This window comes from Aspergillus mulundensis (genome assembly GCF_003369625.1).
Source record: "Aspergillus mulundensis strain DSM 5745 chromosome Unknown scaffold_15, whole genome shotgun sequence".
In the NCBI taxonomy this organism is placed as follows: Eukaryota; Fungi; Ascomycota; class Eurotiomycetes; order Eurotiales; family Aspergillaceae; genus Aspergillus; species Aspergillus mulundensis.
In genome coordinates, this window is record NW_020797903.1 from 112,777 (window position 1) to 124,710 (window position 11,934).

General features: G+C 52.1%; 1 protein-coding gene across 1 annotated transcript; it reads right to left on the reverse strand.

Annotated features, from left to right (window-relative positions):
• Positions 1-215: 215 nt before the first annotated feature.
• Positions 216-1,511, reverse strand: DSM5745_10358 (uncharacterized protein; the record flags this gene model as incomplete). Its single annotated transcript, XM_026752374.1, has 4 exons — positions 216-615; positions 710-1,086; positions 1,168-1,247; positions 1,298-1,511. 4 exons carry the CDS (start codon positions 1,509-1,511, stop codon positions 216-218), a joined length of 1,071 nt encoding a protein of 356 aa, XP_026598817.1.
• Positions 1,512-11,934: the final 10,423 nt, after the last annotated feature.

Below are 11,934 nucleotides of genomic sequence, written 5' to 3' on the forward strand. Positions count from 1 at the left end.
ACTAGGCTTAGTACTATGGGTACCCTTATTATAAAGCTTATAATTGGCCTTTTCTTATCTACCCTATCTTAGTACCTTTTAGTAAAATTGCCTGATTTAGAACTGCCGGCACTATGAATTTAACGAGTTGCGCCGAGCGCTCCCGTGGCAGACCCTCTCTAATAATGCTTATTTTTGTTCCTTACATCTTGCACGTAATAAGTAGACGGCATGGACTAAATCCCCTCAGCAACCTCACCCTCAGTCACCGAACTGGTGTCCCCCACCGACCTGCCTAACCCGCTACCCTGCTGTAACGTTTCGTTGTCCTCGGTATTCATTGACAGCAGACTAATATCATTGTCCCGGGCCCTCTGACTCCTGGACAGCTGTGCCTTTAACTTCATCCGCCGGCGTGCGAAGCTATTGATCACCGGCGACGGAGTTGCTCGATCCTCCTCGCTGCCGCTCCTCCTTGCCACCACTAGCGATGCGAGCGTGGGCGTTGACGCACAGATTAGTCCAATGTTGACATCAAGCGTGCAGAGAAGGACAGTTAACAAGACAGTGTAGGTGAAACCCGTGCGGCTCTTGTAGCAGACAAGCACAACGCGTGTTAGGTTCATTGCGCAGACACTGCGGGCACGAGGAATCAAGGTCAGTGGATTATTGGTACGGCCTTGCGTATCATGCAAGCAAGGGTATTGAATAGCCGCCGGGACACACATACCAAAGACCCAGACTAAACACGACATTCAGAATAATCTTGGACCGGCGGGGCATTTGAAGTTTCCACAGGATTGATGTTGGGAGGATGATAATCATGAGCTCGATGGCCATGTTTGCCGACGACAGTGCGATTTGCATGGCGTCGCTGTTCCCGCAGTGGCCGCTCCGAATTGTCTTGTCCCAGTTGTACGCGAATGGCTTGCACATGAGAACACCAAGAAGGATTCCTGAAAGGCCAAGCATGATGCTGAGGGCAGCAATGACCCCAATGAGGTATCTGACAAGCGCCGAGGGGAAGATCTCGTAGAATAATGCAAGTAGACATAGTTTCACAAGTGTTGTTGCTATGGCCCATAGGATTGGGCTTGCAGTGATGAGCTGTTGGTATAGTCAGCGTGTGCCGCTCAAGAGCAGAACAATATATTGCCATGTGCAGCCGCAGCAACTGGAAAGGCTTACCTTCAGCAGCTGCACGGCGCGCTTGGGATGTACGCGCGCGAAATCCTGATTGAGCATTTCAAGCCCCAGAGGGTATATTGCTGTTAGAGTTGAGAAACAGTGCGAAAACAGGACGGGGGACCATCTTTACCATAGAGGAAGGTGGTCGAGTATGCGACCGCAAAGAGGAACCCAGCGAAGTAGAAGTAATCGTGCATTTTGATTGGTTGGCGTCGCTTGACCTGCACCCAGACCCGGAGTACAAGGCCAGCGAGGAGGACGACCAGAGCCACGATTGTTGTGACAAAGCAGCCTCGGCCTGCTGCGGTTGAGAGGGCGCTATGCGGTGGAGAGGGTTCCTCCATGTTGTTAAGGATATGAGTGACTAGGTAGAGCAGGATGATGGATTTGTCAATCGATTCTGCTTATAAGCTAGCCTGTGTCTCACGCCTGAGGCTGATGGCCTGGGCGAGTGCGCAGCAAGAGTGCAACGGTTTAGTACGGCTTGATATTGATATGGATATGAGACTGTAACTCTGCAGTGGTCTATACCATGTGCGAGTCAAGCCTCTAGCGCATGATAGTCTACAGTGATCCCCGTGGGCCGCCATCGGCGTCCTTGATTGTCTGGCAAGGGACGCCTTCAGATGAGGCTTAATGAGAGCGCCTGTACTATGTGCTCTCCGGAGTACCCGGTTCCACACGGCCCAGCTGAACAGACGATGTCGATAAGCCTCTCAGCGGTCTCCTGTCCAGTATCATGGCATAATTTAGACGGTTGCACAGCTACATGCCCAGTATTGTAGCTGGTGCAATACCAGTTCTGGGCTGAAGGATGGAATTTGCTGCACGGCTGCAGTGACACGCTGATTCACGTTGATTGGCATCTGATTGGTGCTACACTCTCGGCCGAGATTCGCGTTTACTTGCAAGATTGAGACTCTCCGCACTGTAGGGGTGCGGTCCGACATATGTCTGACCGTCTGTGACCACCTAAATGACCAGTGTGACGGTCACAGCGAAACAAGACTGACAGATCGGCGCTTGGCATACCTTAAAGGATCTAGCTCCCGTAGCATAAAAGAGCACTAGTCCCAATCTGGAAGCCTATTAGCTGGCAGGGCGCCTGATTATTGGTTAGTACTGACCCACTTTTAGTCACGTGTATGTCGTCTCTGACCGTCATAAAAAACATGGACATTTCGCTGTGTCGGTCACAGTCCGTTTTGTGACAACATTTTAACATCCCTACCGCACTGATCACGAGTTTCGGTCGCCCAGCTATGAGTAAATCCGCCTGCGTCGCGTTTCCTAACATGTCTATCTTATCTTGTGTGATACTCGTGTGATAACAGACATCTCTGCTATCCCATACTAGCAGCCCCGCTTGTCTTCGGCGCTGATCTGTATTCACGGTCCATTCAGTCTAAGTCCAGGAGTCAAGCCTGAACTTCCACTGGGAGTGATCTGCTCTGGCATTCTGACTGCAGCGGAGTATTACTGGATCAGGCCTCGTGCTGTAAGACAGATATGTTGCCTGAATTGCTATTGGCCATATGACCGGCAATCCACGACAATCAATAGCACGCATTGCCCTCGGACTGGTTTGCGTGGTTAGACGCCCGCAGTCTTCATACTGTCCCTCCTGGCCACTGCTCTACTCTGGCAGTTGCTCAACTCCGATGATCGTGCTGTCCTAATGCAAGCTTACTCTTCTGACATCCTGTGACTTGTCCTACGCTGGGTGTGCCACACCCTGGCTCCGTGCTACTCCAACTCCGTCCGACTCTGTCCTACCCTGGCGACTGCGTTTCTCCGACCGTCGACCTACTCTGAGTCTCTAACCAGACATGTATTTCCCAATAGTACGGTATGGCAGAGATAAAAGCCTCCAGCAAAGTCGTGGGACCGGCAAGCAGCGAAGAAACAGTGGCATCAAAGTGCGCCCCTAACCTGTGTTCTTGTGATGCCTACGATTACATGAGATGCTGTATTAGGCGCACTTCAGTCTTCCAGCAGCTTCCAGGGCACGTGGGTGAGTTTGATTGGTTGATGGAATTTCAGCGAGGATGCGTCGGACGGTCGGCGAGTGTGGCGCAAAAACTTGGTCTAGACACTGGACAGGCCTTCGCTCATAGGTATGTGGACCTCGAATGATTTAGACATAGGCAGGCAGTTTTTGAACTGTCTCCGGATCAGTTAGTATATGATTGTTGTAAGCAGGCCGTTGAAGGTGAGCATAAGCGCATGTCCCAGGCGGTATCTGGGGGAAGTCTAGGTAAGCTCCGGTACTGTAGGGAAGTTTGATGCCGCCGCACCACCCTTTGTCGCGACGCCAAGTTAGATTGCTATCCCACAGGCTTGTTTATTGACTGGTGCCTGGTTATTATTAGATGGTATTACGAGAAGACCGGGAACCGCTGCAGGGGGCGATAAAATAATGTCGTGACGATGGAGACGAGCTTGCCCGGATACAGACCACCAGCGATAATACAGCACCCATCATAGGACAGTCCTGTAACACTTTAGCAGCGCAACGGAAATAATAAATGCAATGAGAGTAAGGAGGCAGCACGCTATTATTGTAGAGAAACTGCGTTTCCTGGTTTCGTCCGCGTAGTAGGTGGCCGATGGAAATGCGTGAGACATTCAAAGCAGCGTGGATTTGAGCAATCACCACACAACTAACACTGCGGGAGTCAAACGTTTGGGATTTCACCATGAGACATTGATATTTTCGCCTTGGATTAAGCTGAGTTTCTCGTGACGCTCAGCGCGATCACTCAGTGCCGGTTTTGGTTGGTATTTCATTAAGATGGCTCCGTTGTCGAATGATTAGATACTTCCAATGTTGAATTAAATTGAATATAGGTCGAGTGATCATGACCAAATATCCATGTCCCCTGATGGTTGTTGTTACGGAGATGAGTAGCGCGTAGGTTGCGGTGGCCTGGATATATCTTAGCCATGGTTTAATAGCTAAAAGACACTCTCACGGCAGAGACTTACCTCCCCCAGTAACCAAGGTCCAAGACAATGGAGCACTATCTGCACGGTTTTATTGGTAATTGGTATTTGGGAGATAACAATTACGCCTAGGGTCTTTACGTAGTCCTTGATTCTTCGCGTTACCAATGCTGCATATATATAGAGAGATGGGTGTTGGTCTAAGACAAAGTGAAAGTATGAAAGTCCGTGCTAACCTTGATTTGAGAGGCTCAGGATCTATGAGACAGCGAGGATGGGAACTGCGTATATGTCGACCTTTTGCAAGGTCCTGTTGAGTTCCGTATGTGGCACCGCACAACCTATACTGATATTGGCTTGGCAGATATCTTTCGGCGGTGTTGTCGGGGTTGATTTGCTACTGGGTTGTCTGTTTATGTCTATTGTAACTGAAACTGGGATGCAAGCAAAGGAGTGGGAATGTTTGACTGAGCGTTAATTGTGTGGATTGGGTGCAGTTCCTTGTCTATCTGCGCCGACGTGAGGACAAGAGGAGCTTGGAGCAGGTTGGTTGGAGGGACGCTAAGAGGTCGGGGAATACTAGTGGATCAATGGCATATAACTTAAATAATACAGCAACAAGGCGCATGTGTGACCTCTTTATGGCAGTTACAGCCTCAGGCTGTGTACCAACGCTGGTAGTGGTTTTGATTTCCGCCATGACCCCAAGATGGTCTGTCACCCAGGCCTCCCCAAACCCAATGTCCACGACGTGCCTTCTTTCCTTATCACCCTTGACCAGAATATCCTCGCCGAACTTTTCGAACTTCTCCAGGTGGAGGGTACCCCGGAAGTGGACCTTGTCCATTCTGGAACGCCTAGAAAGGGCGCGTTGGCTGGTGGATGCTTGCTGGCCCCAGGTATACCATTCCAACGTGTCTTCCTTCTCGCTCGGCTCCCTGTATGCATCTTTGATGTTGTTCTCCACATGCAGGGCACGATCAAATGGCCGAATGGCATTGGAATCCCCGACAGCTGTGGCGGCACGGACTCCACCTCAACGTATGTGTAGCGGGACTTTCCGAATCTGCGACTGCAATGGGCTGGGCCAAGCGCTGTATACTCGAGGTGCGTGCTGGGAGTGAGGAGTTTGCTGATTGAGGCCAACTGGGTGTGATGTCGGGAAGCAGGGCGTTGCGGTCCGTGTGTCTGGGAGTAGTGGACGTTGGAGGCAGATGCGATAGGAATTTAGTAAGTGGGCGGGACTGTAGTGCCATACTGCGGGTTAGCCCAGATAATTAGATTAATGTCTGTTGGTTGGAGTTTATCCCGCACCCGATAACTTGCTTTACTGGCCTCGAGCTCAGGAGGGCTGCGTACTCTAAATTGCAGGGCGGCTGATAAGTTGGTGCAGATGGTCGAGCGCCGGCTGCGTCCGAACTGCGACAGATAACAAGGGAAAGTCATTGCTCAAATGGTGCGATAGTTATGGAGGTTGGAGGACGGTGGTCAGTGGACGCAGTCTGGTGGACTTCCACTGTTGACGCTGCGGGTACAGATTGACCAAAGTCCATGGGACAGGCGTCTTGTGAGAGGCCGCCGTGTCCTTGCTCTCCTGTGCCGCGGTAGCGTCCATGCTGAGGATGGAATAATGCAGGGAAGCTGGGTGACGGAGGCTCGGTGCGGGCGGATGGTGAGGACTTCCAAACTGGAGGTCACGCGGGTGAGGAAGGCGGTCGAGGCCGGCAGAGAACCCCTGCGCAGAGGCCAGACAAACACACACTCCGTACGGAGTGCCTACCACGGATGGACCGTACCCTCTCTGTTGTCTGATTGCATTCTCTTATTCTAGAGACTGACCTAGACCCATCCAGCCTTCCCTTTGTGGTTTCTGGAGTTCCAGTGCAAGTGCAGTTGTGTACTAGCCTACAACCCTCAGTGTCTGATGTGTTCGAGGACTCTCTGTTTTTATTGGCATTCTGTCATCTCCCATTGTCAACAAGACTATTGACTACTTCGCACCCCTCTAGCTTTGGTTTCTACCGGGATTGCCACCTCCCGGGCAATTATTGCGAGGTAAGGTTGTGCCTTCTAGGCGCGGTATACTTCACCACCGGGTCGGAGACTATAGCTGACGGAACGAGTGTTCTGCAGAACATCTAGAAGATGACGAACCTCGCCGATGTTTTCTTTGTATTTGTTGTATCGCCCGCGGTAATGATATCCCTCTGTGTGTTCATCATGTCCCAAGTCGCTATCTATTGTACGGTTCTGACCCTCTGGAGTTTCAGATAGCTCTCGAACAACCGTTGCACGAACAATCAAGACAAGAGGATTTGGAGGAACGCCGTTTGGATGAGAGCGGTTTGTATAAGCATGGTTCGGGTAAAGGAAGTTCATAGTAAGATATGACCGACCGACCCAACCCACCTTCTATCCACCAAGTTGTGACGATATGCTTCGCCGAGCACACGTTCTCTGGGTTGGAAGAGGGTTGACCTCCGCTTTAAGCATATTGTTGTGTTGGAATGGACGTTGGATACCAGGGTGACGCATCTCTCGCGACAATATACACACCGACTTGTTATTATTATACAGCACTCTGTGTGACCGGTTTCCAGTATGTTGCAGTCTCTGCCCCATAATACAACTTGTCTACCTCGGCGAAACTGACGCCCGACCGGGTAGTTTAGTTGTGACAGTATCCGGTTCCCGTTGATTTGCCTCCCATTCTCACCTACTCACTCGACGCCGTGCCATTCTTTTCGCCCATCAACGCAGTCACAACCGGATATAACATGGGCGGGTAAGCGGCGACTATCCCAACGCAAACTTTGACCATGGACCGGTTATGTTGGATGGGAGAATAGTACCTTTACAGCTGTCTTCCAGTTGTCTACACCGGTTTGAATGGGTTGGGATCGGACTTGTGTTCTATCGTGGACAAATTAAACTGGGTTCGCCGAAAGGATGTTTGGACGCGAGCAGGTTTGTCTTGTTGGTAATTTGGGTACAATTGGTATCGTATCTGATCTATTCCTTTAGTGTGATGGCTGCTATCCATGCAGACACGACGCCCGACCGGTCCTCCGCGGTAACCAACTTCACCAGATCCTTCCTGTCCGGCCAGTCCAATATCTCCCTTAGAGCATGCTCTACCCGCTTCCAAAGTTGTGAATACATTTCAAACGTTGACCCATCAACCCCGACCGCACAACCTGTCATGCCGTGCCTCCTGCGCACTGCCGCAGTGCCGCATGAATATATCCTCGCGGCACAAATGTAGACTATATCCGCATGAAGGCAGCAGATCCTCGCCTCGCCTCGCTGTCTGTCGCCTTGATGCCATACAACTCGTGCAGTATTGGCTTGACCACCGGCTTCCATATTAGACATACGCAAAGTCCATGCTGCCATATCCCCGTTTCGATTGATCTCAATCTGTGAAGAACCCAGAGGGTTTATACGGATGCAGCAGGAGTAGCCGCAGCAGTTCACCATGTACATTCCCGCCGCCATTTTCTTGTATGTTTGCTGCCCATGCCGTGCCGACCTCTTGTCGATTTCCTCATCTGATCTTGTTCGCAGAATGGCTTCGTGTCCGTTGTTGGATGCCCCATACTCAAGTTGATCAAACCAATGGCATCGCCTCCTGGTTTTGGGGCGTGGCCATTAATCTTGGAAATCCAAGGCACCTTATTTAGGTAAGCGGCATTGCGCGCGGTCGCAAAGATACTCCCAATCCTGACCTGCGGTTTTTGTATGCCAAGGCGATGAGAGTCCCGACCGTATCATTAACCAGAGCCACAATCTAAACAGGGACTTTCATCTTCCTGGACACCCCCTCCAGATGAGCCGCTACATCCTCCCCCTCCACACCGGACCTATCGAACCCTTTCGTCCATCGCTGAATAACACAATACTGAATATGCTGCTGGGTGACAGGAGACATTGACGCAACCACCAGCGATGATTGCAACCCATTCCCATTCGCGGGCGTATGCTTTATAAGGAATTCCTCCAGCTTCCCCGCGATCAACTCCCACAACTCCACCGCTTTGTGTTTCACAAATGAGCGGGTGGTTGGTATTCATCTTGTCCGATCGTGCACTCTCCCTTCCGTTTGGTGGGAGTAACATTGCAGGTTCGGAGGTTTGTGCCGCCCGTGTCGGTGGCGGGATTTTGGCCGGTTTTGTTTGACATCGGGATGGGGATAGCCCATGTACGTTCATGTGCTGGGGTTTGTTGCCAGTGGTGCAATTTGCTTTGACGGACAATGTCGCTGTTGTCGAGTGTGGGCCTGTCTTTGAGCTGCTGAACAAAGTGGTCGGTGATACTATTTGATGTTCTGCGTTGGCTCTTGGTGGTTTTCTGATGCTGTCGATTCCCTCGATTGTGCATACGGTTGGGTACAGCTGCTGTAGCTATTCTTTCAAGGCCGTATGCGTGTCTGGCACCAGAGTTACCGGTACGCTGGACTTTGTTCCGCACCGAGGCCCACGTGACGCACCTTCACCGACACCCACTCTGACTCTCTTCATAACAATCACCGGCAGCATCATGGTAGAGCTCCCAACCTCCGCACATACCGTGCCCCTCTCGGTCATTGATCCGTAAGTCTGCCGCTCCAAGGCTTGAACTCGAGTCGCTTGAACTCAACTCACTCGCTCATACAGCGGCGTACGCCCTGGACCTGCCGGCCTTGTGGTTCCTTGAACCCGAGATCAAAGGCCACGAGCGGCTTGTCGTCCCAGCCTATTCCTTCCTCATCACCCACCCATCCGGCCAAAAGTTACTCTTTGATCTTTCCGTGCGGAAGGACCTCGAGAATCTCCCTCCGCAGCTGGCAGACCGCCTCGCCGACCCTTCCAGCCCAGCAACGCTGACGGTCCCTCACAACGTCTCCGAAATCCTCGTCGAACATGGCGTCTGTCTGGAACAAATCAACGCCGTTATCTGGTCACACTCCCACTTCAACCATGCAGGCGACCCCTTAATCTTCCCCAGCAGCACCGACCTGATTGTTAGACCAGGCTTCACGGCCGCCCACGCACCGGGATACCCCAACAAATGAGATGCGCCCGTGTTAGCGACCGATTGGAAAGGCAGAAACCTGGTAGAAATGGACTTTAATAACCATCCAAGCGGGCCGCTGTCTATCGGAAAGTTCAAGGCGGTTGACTGGTTCGGCGACGGCAGTTTCTACCTGCTGCATACACCCGGCCACAGCGCGGACCACATGTGCGGTCTCGCGCGCGTCCAGACAGACTCCTTCGTGCCAATGGGCGCTGTACGTTCTCCCACTCTCTATGCATCTCTTGCTAACGCCGTTGCCATCTATAGGACTCCGCGCACCACCCCGGCGAATCCCGACCGACCAAGCTCAATCCCATCCCGGATATTGTCCGTCCCAACCCCCTGCCTCGGAACCCTTGATACGCAAGCATCTGTCCCGGCAATATCTTTGAGTCTCTGGGCCATCAACCCGGAGACACATGTAGACCTTTATACCGGCCCGGGAAGCAATTCATGCACGATATTGACGAGTGCGTCACAACAATTGACGGGCTCGGCGAGCTCGACGAGTGCAAGGATGTGTTTGTTGTTATCGCGCATGACCACATACTCTTGCCTATTTTTAGTGGAGAGGAGGACGGCGATCAAGGCTGGCTTTTCCCACATCGGGCTTTGGATGGATGGAAGGAGGCGGATCTCAAGGACAGAGCGATGTGGCGCTTTTTGGCTGATTTTGAGGAGGCGGTTGCTGATGTTTAATGGGTTAAGGTATACATTAAGACAGGACATGTCTTATTCGTCTCTTCGCTCTAAGCATCCAGTTCTAAACGCGGCCGATGCCACAATGCGTCTGTACATTGGGTTGAGCAGCATTCTCGACGATCGAGTCAGCTGCGGCCTTGATCAACTTCCCACCCATCACATCAAACACCGTGACATTGACGCCAGTGTTGTTGCGCATCCAGCGCGCGTCTTAACCACCATAGGAAAACGTCCGGTCTGTTGTACTCCGCCAGAGTCTTCCCGCAGCAACCTCCTCCAATAACACGTCCAATGCCCGTGCCAGCTCGACCGTTCAATGCGATTGCTGCAATATTTTGACGCTCCTCTACTGTCCCCGCCTGCTCGAACGTCACAGATGAATCCACATTCTCCACGGCATTTGATAGTGTATCCGCCGACAACCTGGTACACATACCTGGATCTATCGCGGCATTATTAGACCTCCCGACCGGACGCATCTTCGTGAGCTCTTGCAGTCTTGCGTCCAGCTCGGTACCTAATGAAACATCACAACTTGTGGCAACCACCTCGACGCCTCTGTTTGCGATCTTATCGGATAACTGTATAGCCTGCTGTGAAAATGCCCAATTGCGAATGGACAACGGAATACCTCGCCCCTTTATCCACCGTCGATGCCGAGATGGCTTTTCCAATGCCGCCGAGTTCACCGGCGACAATGTATAAATCGGCCGTATGGATTGCCAAGCACCATTAAGTGTTGTGTATATACGTCCGAGTTGGCATCCGGACGAGCGGAGCTGGATTATAATATTCGGACTTTACTCATTTCGTCAGTGGAAAGTGAGGTATCCGTGCGGCCCAGTGTACTAGTCTGCATCGACGAAGAGACTTCGTCGACTGAGGATGCTCCGACCAGTTCCATGTGTCCTGAACCGCTTATTTTCCCGCCGACGATCGGGGATGTGGCCTTCTCCGCCAGCTGCCGTTGATGTGATGATTGGTTCAAACAAGATGGAAGAAATCCACGGCTGTGAGGCTGACATTGTGGGCAAAGCCAGACACGAGTACGGACAGGTTGGCTCGGATTTCCGACCGGCCCATCTTGACAGAATGGCTGTAAGGCGCAGCGCATTCCTAGCCAACTCTCTATTCTTCGCCAGACAACGAGATAACAAAGCCCGTCCCACCTCCGCCCGTCATGCGTATGACACCGGCGACAAATGAAGTATTTCGAAGTGGAAGATGTGGTCCGCTGGGGTTTTGTATTGTGTGGAATTGCTTCTTATCCTTCTGGCCCGCCATTATTATTGCCATAGTGTCTGCACCCATCACCCAGCACCCACAGCCATCGCTTGACTGTTGCTCCAGCCGCAGATTGTACGAGCACCCTGGCTCCTGAACGTACACATGCGACATCAACCAGCGCGTGGTAGGCAGTCATCCCGGGGATGAGCATTACGACAGCTTCGTTAAACAGGATGCTCTCAAGTATCCAGTGCACCAATTCAGCACGGGCGCGATGATGACTGCGCACGCGGACCGGCACGGTTGTGATCACTCTATTTTCGATTTCAAGGGCACATCAGTTGGGCGCGACGCGCACTACATTTCGGGCACACTCGATGCCAATCTTCTGATCCGCGCTGGTATGGTCTAGAGCGCTGAGTACGTCCACCGCGTCCCATGCTCCAGCCTCGATCCCGACTTCATCAGGACTCGGGACAAGAGCTGTCGTACATCGAGAAGGCAAACATTGTCTAAAGTTCGGGTGTCCTAATGTCAATAACCAGCCGCGGCGCTGGTTTCCATTGTTCCGATCGCTCCTGATGGTGTATGTAGGCCAGCACTTGTTCTTGGACTTCAACTACATGCTCGATGCGTCCGCTAGTCCGGTCATCTTGGCGCACAGTAAGTTCTTTCTCGGGATCTAGCGGCTGCTCTTCGAAACGACGGCGATGGACCTCTAATGGCATTTCTCGGCATTACTCGGTTGGGTGCCAAAGTCACTGTTTTCTTACTGCTTTCTTCGGAACCCATTGTCCGCCGATGCCTGGTGCGAGTGAGGAGTGACGGCCAGCGTTA